General features: G+C 36.6%; 1 protein-coding gene across 3 annotated transcripts in view; it reads right to left on the reverse strand.

The window, feature by feature from the left end:
- Window positions 1-25,178, reverse strand: part of slc4a4a (solute carrier family 4 member 4a) — a 95,418-nt gene that overhangs the window by 25,382 nt on the left and 44,858 nt on the right. The window contains exons 6-15 of one of the 3 annotated variants that reach the window (XM_066710632.1): window positions 24,272-24,424; window positions 20,787-20,882; window positions 18,700-18,776; window positions 10,288-10,445; window positions 9,917-10,004; window positions 8,061-8,215; window positions 5,907-6,020; window positions 4,761-4,935; window positions 3,345-3,478; window positions 1,468-1,739 (exon numbers count right to left, since the gene is read on the reverse strand). In XM_066710632.1, coding sequence (XP_066566729.1) covers window positions 1,468-1,739; window positions 3,345-3,478; window positions 4,761-4,935; window positions 5,907-6,020; window positions 8,061-8,215; window positions 9,917-10,004; window positions 10,288-10,445; window positions 18,700-18,776; window positions 20,787-20,882; window positions 24,272-24,424 — 1,422 coding nt within the window. Of the gene's footprint in view, window positions 1-1,467; window positions 1,740-3,344; window positions 3,479-4,760; window positions 4,936-5,906; window positions 6,021-8,060; window positions 8,216-9,916; window positions 10,005-10,287; window positions 10,446-18,699; window positions 18,777-20,786; window positions 20,883-24,244; window positions 24,425-25,178 lie in introns of all 3 variants that reach the window. The other 2 variants (XM_066710634.1, XM_066710633.1) reach the window with 2 other exon arrangements.

Consider the following 25,178-nt stretch of genomic DNA (forward strand, 5'->3'; position numbering starts at 1 on the left):
CATTTTGAGGAATAACACATGGCTTTTTCAATCAGATCTAAAATTTAAAATGTGAATTTTACTAAATATCTGAGGGCTGCTTTTTTCCCATTCTTCCAGTTGTTAACAGATTATTCAGGACTCTGTAATACTATGAAAGGTTATTGCTTGTTTGCATGAGCTGTATATTTACATGTACATTATCAATAGCTGATTAATAAAACATCTCATTCCTCAGCATGTTACGCATTTTTCATGCTCTGTAGGCAGATGCCTGGTATTTTTGCAGTTTTAGATTTTCTGAAATCTGCTTCGCTTCTGAGATAGATGACTTAGCAGAAAAAATATTATGAGTAAAAACGTTTTTAAACTGCTGTAAATGTGCAGAGCAAGCATGATTTTCATTGGGTTAACTGGCTCTTATGTCATCACAAGAGCCTTTAGCTATTTCAATGCAATAATAGCAACAAAGCATATTCAATGTTTGGAGAACATTTGTTCCAACTGATGTTCTTATTTTTGTATTTTAAGTTTAAGTTGTATTTTAAGTATAAGGAAAAGTATAAGAATATAATGTGACATAAAAAAGTGCTTGTGAAAATGTGCAATTGCTTTTTCATGTAAACATATTGCTTGTAAGGGAGAAAAAATGTCCTACTTTCTTTGAAACAGTATAATTTGGAGTCCATTTTTAGGTGGCAGGGTATTGTCATTCTTCACCTTCCTATGTCAATAGTGAAATAGATTTTTCCGCTGTAAAGATCATTTCAGCTGGTTCAGCTCCCAGTCTCCAGAGACTCTCTGCAGAGCTACATTGCAAGGGTAAATAGTGTAGGTTACTACACGTAGGTCCCTGAAAGCAATGTCAGGTCCTCTACAGTCATGCCCTAGGCAGGCCTTAGCACAGTTATGTTATTATTAGCCAAGGAATCCCATCATTCGGGAGTCTGCAATTCAGGCATCAATATTCCTTTCACAAAAATTGCAAAACATTTGGCATAGTGGGCTTTTCCATCTGTGGTACACTTGGATGCATGCCTGAGACAGTGGTCTGAATTTGAGTGGGGTCTTACAGAACATGCTACAACTACATACATGTCCTGAGTTGAAATTAATAAAATGTCAACAAAAGACTTGAACTGAGATCAATAAGTAGAAAGTCCGGATGGAATAGATTTGGATATAAGTTTGTTTCCAATTTAGCATGCGAGACGTTTGTCTATTCAAAAAAATAATCCATCGTGTCCTTTAAGTTTACTTACTTTAATGTGCTCGAGTGGTGCCGTTTGTGAATCTGTAACCAGATAATTGTTTTTGCTTTGCTTGCATCTTTAACATGTCAGATGTGCATGAGCCAAAGGTCACCCATGCATAGAAGCTGTAAGGACTTAAATAATAGTTTAGGAAATAAATGCATTGACAGCCAGGTACCTTATGTTAAATAAAACAAATATATATAATAATTGTAATAATTGTAAAACATTTTACCTGCTGAAGGTGGCAAACAGGTACACTCGTACTGTGTCACAAAATCCAACCTATAGTCAGAGTTGATCGGGTAGTGATGAGCCAACTTAAGCATCTTCTTAAAGGCATCATAGATAAAAATGAAGCTGATGAGCGAAGAGAATCCTTCTTCAGTGAAGCGGGTGAAATACTGGACCAGGAAACTGGCATCTGTTGCCACCAAGAGTAGGCAGAGGAATGCAGACCACAGACCTATCCACAGTCTGAACTCCAAATAGTCAAAATCATTATCCCTAGAAAGAGAAAGGATGTAAAAATGTAAAGGTACCCTACTGCTCAAGGGCACACAACAGAACACAATCAACCATCAGATTGCACTGTACTGTCACTGGAAAGTTGTAGTCTGAAGAAATCGTTGACTAAGCTCCTCAATAAAAGTGGCTAAATCTCATATGCGGCTCAGCAGTATAAAAGTTCCAGCAACTTTGGAGAAAAACTACTGTATTTGGTACTCAGATTTCCCAAACTTTGTACTTTGGGTCTTGACTGAAATGATAGGGTCCCTCTGAGCCAAGAGAGAAACAGTCCTGTGACACAGGTATCTGTATGTGAGTATTGTATCTGGACAGGATGCACAAAGCAGGATTCAGAGGAAATGTATTACTGATTGGGTACACATCTGGTATTTGTGTATCGTACTGTTTGTTTTGCAGATAAATGTGAGGACAACATATTGTATTGAAGTCAGCTATAAATATATTTATGTAAAACAAAATGGAGTTGCATTCATTTAAACACGTACCTTACACTAGTTTTAATATTACAAATGTACCCTGTGGGTCATTTGATGATTTACATTTGCCCAACATACTTAGGACCTGAAGGCTTAGCTTATTAAACATTATACATTCTATATAATTTACTAATATACAAATGCATGTACTTATTTACATTCTTTTAATTGATTTGTCTCAGAAATGCAGTTGTGCAACAAAAGAGATCAACAAAATTAAAGAGATGAACAAAACATAAAGGAGTTTAAAGGAGTTCAATTGAAAGTGAAAGCAACCCTTTTCAGCTCTAAAAAGCACACTAGATCTCATATTTACTACTCCCAGCAGTGCTGTGGCAGTTTTTTATATTCTACTTTTTATATTCTCCCCCAATTATTTTAATGACAGCCTGTTAATGTGCAAATAATAGGAGTTCATTTCCAAAAATGGCTGTTTTTGTCCCATGCTGTTATCACAGCTGCCTGATGGGTTTTTATCTGTTTGTTGGCTTGCACATTTTGATTGAAAAGTATATGCTTCAGTTGATGACAATGTATTGAAGCTCGAAGCTTCACTGATAAAGGTCTATTGGACAACAAATATAGATAAAGCCTGCTTATGAATCAACAAATCAGACAACTTCGCTCTGTATAACAATATTACCAAATTTGAGTGAATTCTTTAAGTTTGAAAATGTACATTTATTTTTATCCACTGTACTTTGTGTTCTCTCACATCTCCTTCTCCCTTTCCAATCTGTTTTATTCCTGTTTTTATTAGTTTTTTTAAGGAGGTAAAGTTATTTTCAATTGTAACTGTAAATGTAAATATACAACAGATAAACATTGATGAACATTATCCTTGTGTTGTATTGAAAAAACAAACATTTACAAATACTTTTTAGCTACCAGAAAGTAATTTAAGAAATGGAAATTACTCCTATGTGTTGTATTTTCTGCTCATATGTCTAGTATTATATGTGTTCTTAACTCTAGATTGATAGATGTTTACAGTACTTTTGGTGCAACTCAAAAAGTGGCTCATGACTCCAGCACGGAAACAAAGCCTGTTGTTTTCTTTCCCTTTGAAACTCAAAATATGAAAGCTTAGGTGGCTGAAACCTACTTGCTGAAATTGAAGAGTAGCCTCTCAAACACCAAAACAGGACCTGTGCTACTGAGGATAATGAGGGGCTGACCACCAAAAAGGCAGAAAACGGCTCCAGAAACCGCAGTTCCCAGGAAACTCTCCAGAACTCCCTGCAAGAGAGGGGATATCACATGTCCGCATAAATAAATCATGTGGTGTTTGGGACAGGCAGTCGGAGGCCTCCCACAACAGCAGGTCAGCCTGCACAGAAATGGCGTGTGGTCGCTTGGTAAAGGAGAAGCATGTTGTAGCTTCATGCTAGGTAGAGAACGGGCCAGCCAGGACAAAAACCTGCCACAAGCATTTCTCTCCCAAAATGTGTTCCTTTTTAAACATATTGCTTTAGAATTACTGAATAAATGTACTAAAACATCATGATATATCTTTTACACAGAAATCTGCCAAATACATGGTTGAATAAGAGGAATGTTTAGTCAGTGGAAAGTCTTTATTGTTTCACTCACATTAACAGGATTTAATTATGTGTACTTCATGGCATACTGCCCTGGCATTTGAAATTTGGGAAACTTTCTTGAGAGCTCAGGGCCTGATTAAATCAAAATATATTTGCATCCCGCTAATGAGTATCACAGCGCCACTTCTGGTTTATTAAACTTAAAATATGAGGAGCTGCGTATGGGGAGGAGGTACATTTTGCCGGTGTAGCTTCCAAAATGGGTGGGCAACAACAAAGTCACTGCTAGCCAATCACGCCAGTTGTTATTTAAGCTGGACCAGAGAGTGGGAGCCAAAAGAGGTCTTCATAAGACACTACACATACAAAAACATTTACCAACCAGCTGATAGCAAACTACAGACATGAACTTTGGAGCAGTTATATTTATATGTATATGAAAGTAGCATTTAAATCAGCAATGGACTTCAGACAAGGACAGTGTTAAAGATCATTGTAATAAATTACTTAATGCTATTGAACAGGGCTCAGAACTGATTGTAAGGGAATCAAGATGAAGAGAGAATTAACAGCATTATATCTGATGTGGTTTCAACCAGAAGATGTTCTTCTTTTAGCTCTTTATCTACCTTTTACATTGGAACATCCATCCAGAAGCAACCTGTGACAAAGACTGTGTTTTATAATCTGGATCATTTGTTATTTATAGATTCAAGCTATGCTAAAGACCTCAGACAAATCCACTGTAACTGCCACCTGTATTTGCCCCATTGCTACTGCTGTAGACTAGTCTAATAAAGACACACAATATGGTGCTGCATGACAACACAGGGAAGAGTGCCTAACTGTCATTATCATTCATACAATTACAGGGCAAGGGGCAGGTTGTTTACCCACTGTGGTGTACCAATGTGGTGTAGCAATCTGTACAGGTATGTACAAGGGATATACTTTGCACAATTAAAGCCAACGCTGACCTGCATATTGTCAGTAGCATCACCCAACAGACCTCCGAAAGTGATAGCATTCGTGACTGTTGCCAAATAGATGAAGAGAATGGCAGATAGTGACTGGATATTCAATGCATCGTAGAAGTCACTGGCGAAGTATGGCAGCTTTCGCTTGATGTCCAGGACCAGGCCACCGCAAAACCTGCCAGTAAACAACAACAATATCTAAGCAACAAAAGAAAGAAAGAAAGAAAGAAAGAAAGAAAGAAAGAAAGAAAGAAAGAAAGAAAGAACGATACCTTACAATAGAAACAGTCACAACGTTTTTGTGTCTCAAATCCATTGGCTGTATGCAAACATGAATTTTATCTTTCAACACAGTTATTACAAAATGATTAGATCATTTTTAACTGTAATCATAAATGACAACGATCGTAATGACAAACACTGCATATGGTAATTTTGGTACGTAACTTACAATTTATGTTTTGGCCAGAACAACAGCATTTTACAAGTTATAAAAACAGCAACCTTTGTGTTAATGCACACATTACAATCTAAAATGTATCAAAGGTGGTGCAGAAAATACAACAAATCTTCCTTTTAACAAATAATATTTCAGATACTCAACACTGGTTCTTTATTGCCTATTATGCAGGAGGTTGAAATATTTTTCGTTGATGTTTAAGATTTTTTTTCCCAGTATGTAATGTGCTATCATCGAAAATATTTTTGGCTACAAATTTCACACTTGAATGAATCAATTTCACTTTGATGTGATTAAGTAGGACACCCGGTACATAGAGCAAAGGGGAAAGGAAAGAAAAAAAAAAACAGAATAGCGTTTTACAAGCTTTTACAACAAAGACCACCAGGTTTAATAATAACCATACAGAAATGACCTAAAGCAACCCAAACATCATTTGTTTTTTTAACTTGGACAAAAAAGGGTTATAAACATGCCTATAAAATCAACCCCATTACAAACATCATATTCCCTGAATAATAAAATAAAATCATCTTTTACTCATCACACGCAGATAGCAGGACTCATGGTTTTTCTTTGTGTCTGTAGTTTGGCAGAACAATAGCCCCTCACTGTAAACAATGACGTAAGAGTGTATTTAACCCTGCTATTTTAAGAGCTGAGTGTTCGGGCAATTGCTGGTTTACCTTCCAGTCTTCTTTAGCTCGTCGCTCACATGGTGCCCCCCACCTCCGTGTCCACCATCGCAGGGCGTGTCTCCATTCATCTGCACATTATCCCCTCCGGCATACATGTTCTTTCTATTCAATGGAGGAACACAGATTGCATTCAAGACACCACAGCCATTCACATAAATGACTATAAAAATGCATTTTGTTCTTGAGGCATAGCAGCAATGAATACATGACAAAAAGGCAATATGTAAATGGAATGGAGTTTTTGGTATTTTTTTACGATTTTTTTTATGAAGCTCCTCGGTTGGAAAATCATTCGAATTGGATTTCTTACATCAGTAAAAGATGAATAGTGGTTTTATTTTGTAATGTCTACGAATTTACTGTTCTGTGTTTCACAAGAGCTCCCTTTGAGTCTTGAGTGGCTGGGAGTGAGATAAACTTAAAGAAAGTGGTCAATTAGACGGTGTTTGGAGAACACTAAAGAAGAGCAACAAGCAAATGGACTTAAACGGAAACAAGGCAAACATAGCTTTGAAGTGAAAGCAGAGAACTTGCATACATTTTTGATTACCAGTGGGTGTACATTTCTAACTTCTCCCCGCACCATTAGTGCAATTAAAGCATGAGCTGAAAATGCTAAACATTCAGATTTTCAAATATTACTCACTACTTTATTATATAAAATGGTAGTTAACACCTAGCAAACCCACAAATCAAATGTCTTTCATGTCACCGCCTTTAAAGTTTTGTGTACATGACCATCCTAATTATGGGATCACCTGTTACTCTGCTCTTTGGAATTAATATCAAACATTAATTAGTTTAAGATGCACATGATAAATGGATCTCCAAATGATTAAAATAAACATAAATAAAATGCATTCATATCCAAAATACATGCTGTACATTTTAAGAAGTCTGAAAAAATATATATTGTATCTTACAGAGGCCATAAAAGCGGGCCTCCTTAGATGTGACGGTGATTGAAAATATAGTTGTGTATTTAAGTGACACAACAGACATATACAGCTGGAACAAATGTTTTCCACAAGCTTTTCTTCTCTGAAGCCTGTGATTCATTCACCCAGGTTGGAGTGGTTTTGAAACCACATCACAGGACACAAATCTCGCTGCATGTGCTTGATGTTTTATTGCTTTTGTTTTTCCTCTTTGCCAATGTTGCGGATTTCAACGACTCTATAAACGTTACTTGAGACCTGGACGCCTAGCTGAGCAAATATCAAATCATTAACAGCTTCCCAGGAAAGTCAAGAACAGCGATGTTCTGCGCTATACCAAGACGCCCTAAGCTGCTACACAGACTGCATAGAAGACAGATGGGTCTGCCTGCTGTCACATAACCTGCAGCACCAAGACATGCCGCTGGTTTCATTTAATTAACCGCTTTCCTGCTTTTTTAAATTTCTGTAGGACTTCAACCACAATACACAGAAGCTTGTAATTGCTTTGCAGGTTACAAATCTGAGATTATTTAACCCACAACTAAATACGTGAACCAAGGTCTAACTCTTTGTTCTATTCTAACACAGTATTCAAAAACTATCTTTAGTAGTCAAACACTACATACAATTAGATTCAACAGTACTGAGTTATTTGTCACCATCAAATGACTGCCTTCTATTAAAACATATATTAAGTCTTTCTTGTGTCACCTCTTAAACTTGAAAACTACATTTTTGAAAAAAATATATACAATTAACAGTATATAAACCTTAGTCTGAAAGAAGCTAGAACCACTACAAGAGCAACATAATGCTGTAAACATCTGCAGGTATTATTAATATAATGGACCAATTGGATTTCTGACCAAATCACATATAATTTGAAAAGTAATCTGTTTATACTTATACTTATTTTTCCTGGAAAATAGGCATATTGACATTTCCCGAGAGGTTTCATCTGGGGCTATTCTTATCAACACTGAAGTAAAGTTCACAGTAAACTCAACCTTCATTTCTTTTCATTATCATTAATTCAAGGTAGTGAAACATATCAAGCCTACAGAAACAACACCTAAGATGATTGAAACAAACAGTTCTGGGATTAAGTTCAATAATGCCAGCCAAGGCCAGGGACAATAATAATAAAAGTCCAGCTTTGTCCCAACAGGTGTACTGAGAATGTTGGTGCTTTTCACTTTACCTTTTGTCTGAAGAGGGGAGGGATTTTGGAGGCTCTATTCGAATTGCAGGATCCCATTCTCCGGGTGGAAGAACAATGACCTCGTCCAGGAACTCCTCAATGCCAGCCAGCAGGTCTTGTCTGTCCTTGGCTTTGTATGCAATGTCATGGAAAACCTAAATAGTGCCATAAAGAGCAATTATTACCAATTAAATATGACCACAAAATAAATCACACTACAATTACATCTAGGTACTACTAGCTCTTATTAGGTTTTTATGTTGCTACACCTCTAAATATCTATTTGAGTCACACTAGGTTGGGAAAACAGGATTAAATGGCATATTTAGCATATTTAGGGTCAATTTATGCAGACGTACATACATTCTCACCAGTATTGTAAATCAAAATGCACATCATTGTAGTATTATTTGTTATGAAGCAAAAACAAACGACTGAAATGGTTGCAGGACAAATCCATCAAAGCCAAGATAAATATATTTCTCTGAAAGGTTTTCACAGGGAAGTCGCTGATATTGTTTCAAATTGTATTTTTCAGGATATCCTCTTTTTGTGATTTTTTAGTTTTTTAACTACTGTGCTTGTTTCTGCTTAGATGATAAATGTTGTAGGCTGATAGCTAGCTTAGTTCAAAACTCATACCCCTATTGTAAATTAAATGGTACTTTTGATTTAAATCCATATAAGGGTTAAGAAAAGTAAAGAGAGAAAAAAACTGAAGAAACTGTGTAGAGCATGAGTAAGAACACAAGATATGTAAGATATGTACACATTTACATGTATATATATTATGATATCATTGGCATAATGTATGGTTATGCTATATTTCTATGGATTATTATTTTTTAGGAGTAAAGTGCTGTGGAATTTGTCTCCCTATTGGGTGTGCTCATAACACTTCCTCTCTTTCGAAAAAAAGCAAGTTCATGTAAAACTTACCAAAGTCACTGTTCTGGAAAACAAAACACAGCACACCCCCTATGAACTTGCCTCTGTGGCCTCAATAAAAAATAAATAAATAAAAATAATGTAGGCATCTTTTGAATGCCCTGGTGAGTTTATTGCCCATATAAAGCATTGTTTCACTGCATAAACGGTAATGAAGTGTAACACAGGAACCTTTGGAAGAAAAAAAAAAAACTTCTGACATCCAGCAAAGATCTTTCCTGTTCCTGTTTCAATTATAACACTGATTCAATGCAGAAAGATTAAAGTACCTTTCTGAAGTAAAAAACTATAATACACATGGTCCATTAAAGTCTATATAAAATGAATCACAGTTCAGATTCAAATTTCATTTTTCTGCCCAAAACAAAATCTCTAAAATGAAGCCACTATATCAAAATTCAATTAAAGGAACACATATGTAATTCAAACTGAGGAGCAAACGTTATTAAAGCATTCCAACAAATCATTAATAAACAGAATGTAGGACAATGGGTCAGTTCATTCGTTTAAACAAAAATAACAGTGCAAATTGATACCTGTTCTCAATCCTCTAATTTAGCACTTACCTTCTTTCTCTTTCACATATAAGTGTCTGTACACTCTATAGGGTGCATTAAATCAATACATTTTCTTTTAAGAACAAAAATAATAGTCTTGTTAAAATAGAACTTTTATGCACTCCTGACCAATCAATGGTTGAGTAGAGTTGGAGATGGAATCGAGACAGTTGTCTCCTGAGACCCGTTAAGGCAAAAGGTCAATCCATTATCTATTGACCTCTGCAGTCCTGGCTTGCAGTCTATTTGCTGATCTCCCAAGAGTCACATGATCTTTTTTCCATTCATTAGTGTCACTTTCCCATGTCTTTTTTTGTGTGGCCAGAACTCACCGCTATACAACACACTTACTTCATCTGACATGAGGGTGGCAATTGCTCTTCCAATTTCATGGTAGGACTTGGCTTTGCCTTTAGGTCCCAGCAGAATGAACAGGAACCTGGTAAAGATAAATATTTTACAGGATGAAGAAGGCTCCTACCTGAGCTACTAATATGGCATTATTAAGAAATAAATGATTACTGGTATACCTACTACAATGTACTGTAAACAAATCATTAGTGAAAAACATTTTGTTAATCTAATACAAAGTCACACAAGTCTGTAAGTTAACAAATAATAAAATAATGCAAAAAAAGAATTGAAAAGTATTAGGTTTTTGTTTACATCAAAGACGCTGACTGAAACCTCTGCCTTGTTTCATGTCAAGGTAATTCCCCTACCTTGTTGGAACGGGAACCTCAGTCAGAGCTCCGAGCATGACGGCTTCCTTTATGCGAACGAAAGCCACAAAAGGACTGTCCAGAAAGTCCACTTCGCCCACCAGTACGTTGGAGGCTTCAGCATCACGGGGCAGCTTCTTCATGAACTTGTTTTTCAGCTACCAAGACAAGAGTGAGGAGCCAGAGTCAAATAAGATGTTTAAAACCCAATAAGCAATGCTGACATTTTAAATTAATACTTTGACCCACATCACAAATTACATTCCTAATACTTAACGGCAGCTTCCAACTTCATATTTTGATTGAGAGTTGGATATTTATTTTATATTCCTGTATGTTGCTAAACAAGACTTAATAGAACTCAAGTGAACTATCAAAAAGCAGAGACTGATGACTCCTTCTATTAAGGACAGAGTAATTTAAGCAAGCTACAGAAATATTTCCTTGAAAATAACTTCAATGTTCACAATATATTTTGTTGAAGATATGGTTTTAGCTTTGCCTCACAAGTTAAGTTATCTTTTCCATATTTAAAAACATAGCTAGGACACCTTACATATTGGGCAGCTTTACATAATAGGGATACAAGATGCTGCAACATCCTTGACTATTTGAATTTTTTTTAATTTTAAAGGGTACATTTAATGATATCTCCCGCTTGGCGTATAAAATGTTATCATTAATCCTGTGCATGTTTGTCCCCTGGGAAGAAAAAGCCCATGGAAACCTCTCCACAGTACTCTCCTGTAGTGTATTGGATTTATCTTCAGTGACAGCTTAAAGCTTTCTTTGTAAAAGGATGGCATTAACATGAAAATCAAGACAACCTCCAGTTTGGTATTAGTCCAGAAACTGAGTCCTCTGGCCAGCACAACCTACTTTCACAATCAGAATGATTTTTAACTCACAAACACATCTGAAATATGCTTCAAAAATGTATTTATTATTATTCATCTGCCTAGTGTCACATCAGTAAAACAGACGCAATGAAGTGATAAAATTGCCAAGCAACCATGATATTGTCATTTTGTTAATAATCTGTAACTCCTACACACCATGTTACAAAGCAAGGAGTGTTACACAAAGTCAAGGAGAGAAATATTCCATAGAGTAAGAAGTGTCCATCTCTAAATCTGGGATGAACGGGAATAGGCGGTGGACAGATTTTATCTTGGTGCACACTAGAAACTACAGTATAGGAAGTATGGCATAGTATTGTAGCAGCCATCAGTCAAAAGGTAGTGAAAAAGTCACAGATTGAAGTGCTCCTTAAGGCCATATATACAGTGAGGGAAAAAAGTATTTGATCCCCTGCTGATTTTGTACGTTTGCCCACTGACAAACAAATGATCAGTCTATAATTTTAATGGTAGGTGTATTTTAACAGTGAGAGACAGAATAACAGCAAAAAAATCCAGAAAAACGCATTTCAAAAAAGTTATAAATTGATTTTGTATGTTAATGAGTGAAATAAGTATTTGATCCCCTATCAATCAGCAAGATTTCTGGCTCCCAGGTGTCTTTTATACAGGTAACGAGCTGAGATTAGGAGCTCTCTCTTAAAGGGAGTGCTCCTAATCTCAGCTCGTTACCTGTATAAAAGACACCTGTCCACAGAAGCAATCAATCAATCAGATTCCAAACTCTCCACCATGGCCAAGACCAAAGAGCTGTCCAAGGATGTCAGGGACAAGATTGTAGACCTACACAAGGCTGGAATGGGCTACAAGACCATCGCCAAGCAGCTTAGTGAGAAGGTGACAACAGTTGGTGCGATTATTCGCAAATGGAAGAAACACAAAATAACTGTCAGTCTCCCTCGGTCTGGGGCTCCATGCAAGAGCTCACCTCGTGGAGTTTCAATGATCATGAGAACGGTGAGGAATCAGCCCAGAACTACACAGGAGGATCTTGTTAATGATCTCAAGGCAGCTGGGACCATAGTCACCAAGAAAACAATTGGTAACACACTACGCCGTGAAGGACTGAAATCCTGCAGCGCCCGCAAGGCCCCCCTGCTCAAGAAAGCACATGTACAGGCCTGTCTGAAGTTTGCCAATGAACATCTGAATGATTCAGAGGAGAACTGGGTGAAAGTGTTGTGGTCAGATGAGACCAAAATCAAGCTCTTTGGCATCAACTCAACTCGCCGTGTTTGGAGGAGGAAACCGTCAAACATGGAGGTGGAAACATTATGCTTTGGGGGTGTTTTTCTGCTAAGGGGACAGGACAACTGCACCACATCAAAGGGACGATGGACGGGGCCATGTACCGTCAAATCTTGGGTGAGAACCTCCTTCCCTCAGCCAGGGCATTGAAAATGGGTCGTGGATGGGTATTCCAGCATGACAATGACCCAAAACACAAAGCCAAGGCAACAAAGGAGTGGCTCAAGAAGAAGCACATTAAGGTCCTGGAGTGGCCTAGCCAGTCTCCAGACCTTAATCCCATAGAAAATCTGTGGAGGGAGCTGAAGGTTCGAGTTGCCAAACGTCAGCCTCGAAACCTTAATGACTTGGAGAGGATCTGCAAAGAGGAGTGGGACAAAATCCCTCCTGAGATGTGTGCAAACCTGGTGGCCAACTACAAGAAACGTCTGACCTATGTGATTGCCAACAAGTGTTTTGCCACCAAGTACTAAGTCGAAGGGGTCAAATACTTATTTCCCTCATTAACATGCAAATCAATTTATAACTTTTTTGAAATGCGTTTTTCTGGATTTTTTTGCTGTTATTCTGTCTCTCACTGTTAAAATACACCTACCATTAAAATTATAGACTGATTTTTTCTTTGTCAGTGGGCAAACGTACAAAATCAGCAGGGGATCAAATACTTTTTTCCCCCACTGTAGGTCTACATAAACACACCACATACAGTTGTCTTTGTTAGTTTGGCTATTGACCCAGTACTTTTGATAATGTAGTGTGTTTCACAGAACATGATCTCAATACATGTAATTGTATCCTAATAGAGATAGTTTAACCTTGGTATCTGACGTATGACTAGATTTAATTAAAGACCAAAATGCCTGTGGAATTTGCATGTTCAGGAAGCTGTGGTCCCATTTTCAAAAAGGGACACATTTGGATATATCAGATACATGTCAATTTGCATTTGGAAAAGTGTCTTTAAACAATGATTCAGAACTGAGAATTGTTTTTCTTTTAAAGAACAAAAGGAGGGGATGACTTGCTCATTAACAGATCACTGAGCTACAAAGCAAACAGTTTGGAAGTGATTAACTATGTTTTAAAAAAAGTTGTTTTACCTCAAACTCATAGACACCAATACAGATTGAGACATTATGTTCAAAATCTTTTAATTTGGACTGGATCTAAACCAAGCATTCTGAAACATGAATTTCATATTAGCAGTCAGTTGCTTTATCTTTTATGCATTTATGTATTCATTTTCAATTTAAACAAATTCTATTAACTAACTCTTATCTATCTTGCATGAAGTGACAACGTAGGTTTGCAAAATTGACAAAGTTTTCTTTGTTTTTAATATAATTATGTAAATATCTTTTTAAAAAGTAAATTGTCCTCTGAAGCTAACTGTGCACATTTCTGAAGGTTTGACACTACACTAAAAAGTCTAACTCTAAACTAAAAGTCCAATTTTCTTATAGTGCCATATTTACATAATCACTGAAAACAATACAATTAATTTCAATAAAGCACAAGAAAGAAAGTCTTATTCCTACAGTATCCTCGTAATGTATAATAATAATAATAATAATAATAATAATAATAATAATACATGATGAGATACTTGTACTGATAATGTTGCAGAATCAGCATTCTGAGATTGCGATACACAACCTTGGCATACGTCGTCTTAGACAATGACAGCCTTTGCACTTAGTTCACAAGGACATCAAGTAAACCTTGTGGAAAGGTTCAGGTTGCACTGTACTTTTAATTGGTACAAGTAGTAAATGCATGCCAGGTACATTTGGCAGTTCACCCTACTATAAATCAGAAACAATGTACACAATTTAAACACAGCCTTATCTGGACAAAGAAATGATTAATGAACTACAGATCTGAGTTTATTTTTCACTTATTTTATTGCTGTCCACAAGAACAAGCGTAATAATCTTAAGGTCTTTATCTTTTAGCTGCCATACAATTACTTTCTTCTCTCACATGCTCTATGACAAGGAAATTACAAGGTGTCAACAGAGTATACTCAAGTCAATAATTCCAAGGGAAATAGCACAACATAAGAGAGGTGCTTACAAGATAAGAAGTTTGTAGAAAGTTTTTTCAAGGTTAACAGGTCATTGGCAATGGTTTTAATACTGGAGACACCTCTTGTGCTAGTGGGGACAGCTTTGTACATAGACAATACGTGTTTGTTTGTTTCAGAGAGTCATGAACATCATTCTTGTCTATCACTGTTCCTATCTCCAGAATTAGCTACTATGCATCTCTTCTGAAGTCAAATCAACCAGCAGTCAAACCACCATCAAAACTAGTCTTGTCAGATGTTATAAGGTAAGAATGTCTTGCTAATAATTAGTATTGGTTCCCTTAAAACCATTACAATGCTGAAAAATACCAGGGTCCACGGAAACCATGCCAAATTTTGCCATCTAGTCTTTGGGTCATTAGACCAGGGTTCTATCTACAGTCCATTCAGTGCTTTTAACTTGACTTTGACTTCAGTTCTGGTGAAAAGTGCTATTTATCAATTCCCCAGAAAAGTGTTATATTAACGTACGACCCAGTTAATTTCAGTAAAATCCAACCCAAATTAATGAAACCAGAAAACACAGAAAACCCAATACATATAACAACTTAATAAGAGGCACTTAATGCTGCTTTTAAAGTGTGGAAATTGTGCTTTACAGTGTGTACTTTATTACTCATATACAATATACAAGTACTCATTTATAAAAACAGCATCAAATAATATTGCTCTGCGCATAATTCATTTGTTCTTTTCTTGTTTTCCAGCCCAAGTAAATGCCATAATCAAAGATTGGTTCAGGAGTTTACCTGCATTGTTCTTCCTACCAGTCATTAAAAGCACACCGCAACAACAATAAAAACCTGTGCTTTGTTCCGCCAATAGGGTTTGAGAAGACTACAAATCATAGAGAGTAATTTCATCACAAATCATGCATCAGACAAAGGCTCCTTATTTTCATGATTTTTCTGACTAATGCATTTCAGGATCACTCTTTGTGTTACCATATCTCTTTAAGGGTAACTTCTATACCTCCTTTGTGTTCCTCGCAGGACTGCACCCAATGACACGTCTCACCTGACAAAGCACAGAGCCACCATTCATGTCTGTGTATTGCAACACACTCAACCTGACTGTGACGTGTTGTGCTCAGGTTGTGCAACACCGCTTCTCCTTTGGGGTACATTATATTACTCGGGAAAAGTTGCAGCACAAAGAAATTAGTTGAAAAAAGATCAAACAAATCAATGGATAAAACAATATAAATGACTGAAACACAGTGAGAACTTAGCACTTGTCTGCTTCTCAGGAAGGGTCAGATTTGAACAAGAACAATAATATCTTAGGTGTTGTCATAGGTGTTGAAACAATTCCAGGACCTGTTCTTCATGTCCAAATTGTAAATAAAGATGGTTGTCTTTATCTGTCAATACTTTATCATCAGTTCTAATCTTGGCTGGTCTTTTCAACGTGTGGTGAAACACGAAGACCTTGGACAGCAACCCAGTGCTAAAGTGAGATTCTAAAGCTGTTAAAAGTATTCCAGGAGAAAGCGGACTGAAAACACATTTCACAATACCACTCCATCTTGAGGAATCAAAGAAGTATGTATGACATTTGTAATGTGTTGTCTGAACGTACATAGTTTACACTTTGGAGTCCAAACTACTGACTGGAGCCTGGGAGGACAGTGACCCTTGGTTTAACTGTAATTGCACTAAGCAGCAGCCTTTTTTCCATACAGTCAGACTTCCCAGAATTAGCTCAGATTAACTGCCTCTTCTGATTCATTTTATTCAAGTTTAACATGTGATAATCCCTCTTCTGGCAAGATGGATTATAAATCAAAGCTTTGAGAGGTTTCCAAGTACAGTAATTTAATTGGAGGATCGAGACAGAAACAAAGAAGTCTTGTGGCATTTTGTGTCACAGGGAAATTGATATCAAGTCAATATGCCTGTTTAGTAAGCCTTAGCCTAGAGAATTTCTAGGCAAGGCCATTCTTTGAATTCCACAGAAATCTCCCAATTACGAGACTGTATGTATGTATGTATGTATGTAGGTATGTAGGTATATATGTAGCCATTGGCCACCGAAGGAACTTTGAAAAGATGCAGGAGTTACATCCACACCTATCAGCTCTCCTTCCTTCTCATCTCTTGCCCCTTCACCCTAGTCTCGTCAAGCACAGTGCTTGAACAGTTCAAGAAAATGTCAGAAGAAAACTGGAACTTCAAAGGGATGGCCGGGCTGATCTATGTTTCTGATTGCATGGCTTAAAGAGTTTACCATGCAATCTCCCGCAGTGACGTGCAGCTGTCCCACATTGAACCAAGTATTTAGACTTACAATCTGGTGTTTTTTCCAGGGCAGCAGACCTAATTCCCTTATTTATGCACAACTTCAAGCAACACTTGAATGCAAATAGCTATGGTTCACCACCGTTGCGTAGACTGCTGTCTGAAGTGGACTGTTTTTGCACACACTGATTTGTTATATATACTGTGGTGTGTACACCTGGGACAGATAAAGTGTATGCATTTAGTTTCTAACTATTATTAACAATAGTAGAGAAATAACAGTGTCAATAATACACTTGACTGACCACATTAACTTGGGCCTTAAGGAAAGACATTAATTCCTGATGTCGAGTTAAAAATTAGTACCAATTTAATTAACAATAACACTAATTATTATAATGATAATAAATTCCCCACAGTGAATAGCTGGAGGATTAGTCATATGAAAGATTTGTGTCAACAGATATTTTTTCTGACTATAACACATTCAGCAGAGGCAAATACAACACTGCTTATATTTCCACTACAGTAAGCCTACTGAATGTGTGAATGCTGTGTTTATTTCCTTGTCAAACCAAATATAGAGATTACAGACGAACCCTGGGGAAGCAAAAAGCTCTGACTCAGCTGACACCATGGGGACTCTCACCTGTAAATCTGCACTTACAGTGACATGTCTGAGAGGCACAAAATATAGCACGGGCTTTAGACTGAACAACATGTTTCATTTCCACATCCGAGGCACCATCACACTGTATAAATCAGGTTTACAAAGCAGTTCATTAAAAGTCTGAGCCTGACAGGTTGCAACAGATAAGTGTATTTCAAGTAATTAATACACAGCACTACAGTGCAATGATACTACTGCTACTATATTTACTCAAATAGTGCTACATAATAGTATGAGTATGTTCTCTACTTATAACTTACTGTTATTTATGTGCACAGTTCATTACAGGAAAATTGAGCAATAAAAAAAGTTTTTAGAATAATAAGTGTTAACTGAATTAATGTTTATTTTAATATAATTCAGAGCACGTAAATACATTTGACTATATTAACCATTATTGAAATGTAAAGTTGTTGTTGTATTTGTCTGCTTGCCTATTTTACTGCAAATTTCTAAACAATTTGCATTAAAAAGCTCCATTGAATTGTTTAGTTAATCTTAGTATGAGGTTAAATTAAAGAAACATCAGAAACTGCATTATCATATATGTGTTAAATATATCTATGCCTCGTGGTTATGTATTTATTTAATAGCTGAAAGGTCTGACAAATCAAGAATTGACTACAGAGCAGATTAAAGTATCATTCTCTTGGCTATGATTATGATTATTATCAAATGAGCCAATGATTAACCTGGTAATTTTCCTTAATTTTGCTGTCAAGGCATCAGTATTTAAGTATCCTCCAACCATCAATTAAAGGATAACCGCGTTAGTTCAGGAAATTGTCAAAATAACCTGACTTCATTTGTTTGCCGATAAGCCAGCAGAAATAGTATGCTCTGTAGCAATGCAATTTAGCAGGTAACAAAAGACAAAAAATGGGTAATTATAATTGATACCTTTAATAAACGTATGTGGGGAGCTGTCATACCATACCTGCTGTATAAGTCTTAAAGCAGGAGTCACCCACAACACTCACTCAGACGGGTCAAAACCATAATATTATCTTCTGTGCACAATGTCACTATTCACTAAGCTACACTTCTCAGTTTGCATATAGATACTACATACTACAGCTCACTGTGTACTGTCTCATGGTTTGAATTGAATGTATTTATTAATTTATCTACTTTCATAAAATCAGCAACCTCTGATATCTGGCTAATTGACCATCAAAAAAAATACTGTTGGGAGCAAGCAGCACGTACTTATGAAAATATTATTTAAAAAATTGGAGGATTTACCTGATCCTTTTCTGGCTTGTCAGAAATGTCATTCAAGCTGCTTGAAGTCAAGTTTCGATGGGCAGTTGTCGGGCTACCTAAAAAAAAAGTAAATGCCATGGACTGGTCAGTGCTAAATCAGGTGTCATGAAACAGAATGGAATGGATTGAAAGCTGAAGATCCCAGAAATTATAGAAACTCAGTTTGTTTGAGAGGCAGAATTGAGGAAAAAATGTTGACAGGCAAAGAATGAATATGGCATGGCTTGTTTGGGCTGTAAATTTACCAAATTGAACTGGTTTCAAAGTAACTCCCACCTTGCTTTCCACTGCTAATCAGCTAGAGATCCTCAAACATTATAATTGTTTCTCTTAACTTGTAGATAACTAACTAACTACTAGGATTGGTATAAAGAGGAGCCCCAGTCCTTTAGGTTATGTAGGTGTCTTCAATATGTGGTTGAAGATAATGTTAATTATGACTAATTAAACCCATAACTGGTTCAATGAAGCAATTTAGTGCTTAAGTAGAATGAAAATAAAAGAATCTGTAACCATCAAGGGCTCTCTATACCTCTATATCCTCTATACCTCTGGAAAATCCCTGCAAAAGCTTAAAAAGGGGGCAAAAGTGCCTTTTCTTACAAAGCACCACATAATTGGAATGGTTTGCCCAGTTATTTGAAAGCAATCAGGAATTTTGCATCTTTTAAAATATTGATAACTTTTCTCTTATAAATGATAATCTGTGTATGTATTTGAGATGTTTGTTTGTCAGTCCCAGACAATGCAAGCAGGACGCTGTGACAGGCAGTCTGGGATTACATGGTAGCTGAGGTATGTCATTAAGATATTAGTGTTAATATGTTGCTGGTTTCTACCAATGCCCACTGGTTTAAAGATAATGTGGCCTTGCAAACAAAAATCTGGTGGGATTTAAACTATAGTGCAGGAGTATACCTGGCAGTCGTGTGAAATATATGTAGGAGACAGAGAGCTAAGTTACAGACATGAATCCCTTATCAGAGACAGCAGCACACTGGACACAGAGTACCGCTTCAGGCAATGGCACCAATAAAACCACCAAATGAGACACTTGCTTTTCATTCATAAGATGTTTAATACTAAATGCGGTCAGTAATTTAGAAGTACAAAATATGTCACTGCCTGTTAAGATTTGAAAGCATTTATAAGACTTAGTGTTTTGTACAGTATTGCATCCAGTGTAGGGACTTCTTATTTTAACTAAGATTTTTTGTATACAATATATATGTAGTATTTAATACATCCACCAGAAGTCTATGCAATGTGTGAATTTCAAATTATATTAGTTTTTGCAGCTGTCATTAGCTCGTGGCAAGCAAGGTGGCTGTGTCCCTCGAGGGGAACTCGAATCAGGAACCATAAAACAACTGTCGACTGCCAAGAGCACTGTCAGTGGCGTTCGAGACAGAGTCGAAATCCACGTCAAGTCTTTTTCTGCCATGGTAAAAAGAGAAGTATTTGTATTGGTATTTTACCAGTTTCTCCAGAATAGTTTTCTCATCGTCTGGGATAATGTTTTAAATGTCAGTTTGATGCAGCCACAAAAATGTTCCCACCACAGAGGATGACATGACTTTAGTATTTAAAAAAAAAAAAATTGCAGACTATATGTATGTATGTTAATATGTCTATGTTGAGGTGGTGCTGATGAGCACGACTGAGATTTTTTTTTTATTATTATTGTTATGAACAGGGTCAAGTGTGATGTTCCTCTCTGCATCACAGACAGTCAGAGAGGAAGCACGAAATGTTCTACTCCTAATGTTTCACTATTGAAGGCCATGCTTTCCAAAACACAGCAGCATGTCGCACTTTTTATTATCTTTTTAGATACAAAATGAAGGCTAAGTCTTTTGATTCATTATTTAACAGGACCAATCATTAACTAGTAGTTGATTGGGCTGATAAGAACCCTACTCCAGCACTAGAAGCTGCACCTTGACTTTTCTGCAGCTTAAATAAGAGTGATGTGCTGTTTTAGAAAACTGTCTAGCTGAGTGTATCTATTTCCGATTAAAGGCGCTATACAAATGCAAGTTTCTAAAAATCCCCTTTCCACTTACTAAGCCATCCCATGCTCGGGCTTCTCTGGACTCGAAGGTCCTCTTCGGAGGTGCGGATAGTTAGGCAAGGCACAGAGTTTTCAAGCGGACTACGTGCTTTAGTGGCAGAAGCAGAGTGGAGGTCAGGCAGAGGCAGCAAGAAAGGAAAAGGAAGGAAATAGAGAGAGAGTGACAGAGCCTAAAAGCCAAAGCTGTAGTGGTAAGATGAACAAGTGAACAAGTATGGTAAAAGTGGCAAAGGGTACAGTGCATGAAGAAGCATATGTTTTGATTGTGTCTCACAGGGAGTGGACGGTCAGCCTTCTCCTGCATTATATCATCCACAGTTATGTCAAAAGAGTGCTTACAATTTATTATTATTATCATTATTATTATTATTATTATTATTATTATTATTATTATTATTAATATTATTGGCTTCAGGGCAATTTTCTTTTTAAAATCTCAACTAGATAATATATTGAAAACATGAATCCTTTACGATTACTCCTCGACTAGCACTGGAACAAAAACGTTTGACCACTTGTTGACAGAAGTAGACATTTATTTTTGTAACTTCAGTGATCAAAACATCAAAGTTGAAAATATATAGAAAATATATACTTCTTCAGCACTACATGATTTTATTAAACACTTTTTCTTTTGGCAAATCCACAAAAATGGTTTAAAAGACATACATAAATCTATCAGTTTGTGTCAGTTCATTGTGAATTTTCCATCACATTCAGTGTCTGTTTATACATTAAAAGAGAGTTCAACACAGAGAAAAATGATGTCTCATTGCTCAAAGGGTGAATGCTGTGCTTTAGCTTTCTCCTGTAAATCCACTGGGAACCCCTGTTAAATCGCTAATAAAGTCCCTAAAGTTACATTAGCAGCACTGTCAAGAGGAAGTGTTTCAAGAGTGGTTGGCTGCCAGTCTTCTTACAAATTGATAAAATTATCAAATCAAGAGACATCTGTAAGGGCTCTGATGTCTTAAGTGTAAGTCCCAACATAACCAGAAAACTATACATTTCTAAAAATATTTGTTCTAAAACCCAACAAGAAATAAGTGTGAGTTTAAGAGCACATATTGTGTCAACTGTTACAGTTGACACAGTATTAAAACTATAACATATGGTATGATATATTAACAAAATATATGATATATGATATATATGGAATTAATACAACTCAACACAGCAGTTGGGCTTTCACGAAGACTGTGCAAGACCGAAATACACACACAGGTGTTTTAAGCACAATTAAAGTAAAGATTCCCAAAGCATAGCGCTCACACACTTTGCATGAGAAAAAGACAGTAATGAAGATTTTTGTGTCTTTCTGATGTACAGTGTGAGAGTGCTCTGCTTCATGAAAACTTTGATATAATATGAACATTTCCATGCCTGGAAATAACTCAATATACCAAACCTCAGACATTATCAATAAAAGACCACTGTGCTTTCCTGATAGGACTGAAGGCTGCAACATGAAATGACCAGGTAAGAAGCTTGTGTATACTTTTAGTGTTCACTTTCCTTATAGTGAATCTAAGATAATGATGAACACTTCCCTGAGATAGTTTAAAAAACAATGTCTTATCTTTTAAAAGGAGACAAGAGTCAAGGCTGGCTAAACCTTCATCCAACTAAGTTACTATATATATATATATATATATATATTTAATGTGCTTTTATACTTGTGTAGATTATGCGGCCAATAAATCTGATGATTATATGAAAGAAGCAGAAGAAAGGATGGTAGAGAAAAAATGTTCCACTACTTAGCATTTCGTTTTTTGCCATAAAGACTGTTTGTTAGTTTTTTTTTCTTAGAATGTACTGTTTATTAGTTTATTTTGCTAAAACACCCTTATGAAAAATAAGTTATTCACTGTAGACATTTGATAGTAAAAACACATACACCCTTTTGGTTAGTGCCTTTAAAAACAGCATTCAACTCATAGTGGATCTTCAGGATTCATAGAATATTATATCACCTCCATTCTCCTTCAATATATCTGGTTGTTGCATATCTTATTGTCCATGTCCTTTGTGATTTTCTGTTGTTGATACATCTTACATTGTTATTTAAGATGGAAACTTTGCATTGTAGCTGTATATCATTAAAACTAAAAACCATGGTCTTATCCCAACGTATCATTACTTCACTTTCAATAGAAATGCTCAACAAGAATGTAAAAATGTGATCTCTTATAGCAGCCAAGTCCCACACAATGAGCCTGAGAGACAGCCATAACTCACAAGAGCAGACATCTCTCATACCATGTTGCTCATGTTACTTCTTCTATACTCATCGTGGCTAAACCATTTGAGTCACCTTTTTGCTGTTTTTCCGGGAATGCAGGACAGTATCTTGTTCCGAACAAACAACAGAGAATCCTGCAGAACATGTACAACAAGAAATGGTACCAGTAAAAAAGAAGAAGAAAGAAGTGATATCAATTTCTTTGCTAAGGTTGTCTCCTTTGGGAAATGGTTAAGAGCAATATTAGCACACATAATAGATCATAGTGATAGAAACTATCAGTTACTGACAAACCCAGAAATAGGACACTTCATGACAGATATGCATACATTTGTGCTTAATGTATGGGTTTTTGTATGTGTCCAGGTTCTCATAATTCCTGTTTCACAGTTTACTCAGCTAGAACAGAAATTGACCCCGTGTTCCCTGACAGTTTATTATCTTACATCATGGGGATAAGAGAAACCTACTCATATTTCCACGAGGCTCCAGACCAAAACTGTGATGAACTAAATGAAGGCATCATTATGTATTTTGGCAGATCCTGAAGTGTCTTTCTTTCAGAGTCTGGCAGTGTTTCTATTGAGCTTTCTCAATAGAAAGTTGTGTTGCTCATTGTGGTTGTCTTTCTATCCCTACTCTCTCTTCCTAGAAAGAAGCACCACAAAACACAACACCTTAGATCTTCCCAGTAGTGGTATACTGATGCTTGTGCAAACTGATGTCATTAACATGAGTTTCTAAGGCCAGACTAAATTAAGACCAAGCCATTATATTTAAGCAATCATAAAGGTATGATTACCCTTTAATTTATATATATGTCATTTCCTGAATTACTGTACTCTACCTTTTTCCTTATATATATTGTTATGTGTATTAATCTATACAAAAAGTTTTTTGTTTTTTTTAATTAAGTAAAACTCTGGTGATTCACAGTGCTTTGAACATATTCTGTCACAGTTCTCTCCCACGACTGCCTGGTTAACCCAACTCATCACCTGAGAAAAATCAAAACTTGACGATGAGAGGGAAACGTAGGGGAAGAAAAAAGGTTTGAATACCAAAAACAAAAAAGACCTTTAGGTATATTTGATTATTTGTCAAAACAATACTGATGTGAAAGAAGAAAAAGAAAAAGAATGGAAAAAATATGTTTTTAAATGAATGAAAAAAATAAGACTGCAGCAAACTGGCATCTGTATTACCATTATCCGGGTTGGTAAACAGCCTACTTGCACTGGAGACCGTCTTGCCAATGTCAGCCAATGAGCGCAGATTGGATTTCTTGGTCTGGTGACGATGCCGGCGCAATAGGGTGTACATCACTTTGTCCTTGAGCTCTGCTTTCAGTTGGCCATTGGCAATCTGGCTGTCAGTGATCATTTCTACAAAAAACAAGAAGCAAACCTTCACAATTGGGTCTGTCAATGTATTAGTTACCATGACATGGAATGAGACCAGGGGCATGGAATGGAATGAGACCCTATTTAGGGGGGCTATATTTTCTCTCAGCCCCCCTAAAAATAATACCATTATGAAGTAACGGCGCGGTCAAACAGTCTGACAAAACACTTTCTGCTGCCCCTTGTATTTTCTCTCAGCCCCCCTAAAAACAATACAACAAAAGACTCCAAGAATGCCCCCCCCCAACTCCTACACTGGAAAAGGACACCGTCAGCACCCATTTCCGCCCTACCAAACCCCCCCCCCCCGATCATGGACAACGTTTTGAAGCTCCCCTAAAACATGAAGTCTAGAAACATCAGTTATAGGCCTTGTCTCCATCACTAATGGTCTATCTTTCAATTAAATTTCCTCAACAGAGAAATAAAGATTTCTTAATGAATGCAACTATCTGAAAAAAAAAATCCAATAATGCTTCAGAAAATTCAATGTATCTGTCATGTCCAGAGTTTGATAGTATTTGACTCTGTCATTGAAACAAATACATTTGTTTACGGGTGATAAACTCCTGACAAAAGTACTGACTACTAGTGACATTTTACATGCATCTGCCTTTGCTATCCTGTGCAGAGAAGTACACGTCTTGAAAAATGTGACAATACCAGGAAATCGTTTCCCGCGGTTGTCCGTGAAATAAATACAATCCATCAAGTACCACAACATTACGTGACCGGC

The sequence above is a fragment of the Amia ocellicauda genome, chromosome 8 (assembly GCF_036373705.1).
Source record: "Amia ocellicauda isolate fAmiCal2 chromosome 8, fAmiCal2.hap1, whole genome shotgun sequence".
Taxonomy (NCBI): Eukaryota; Metazoa; Chordata; class Actinopteri; order Amiiformes; family Amiidae; genus Amia; species Amia ocellicauda.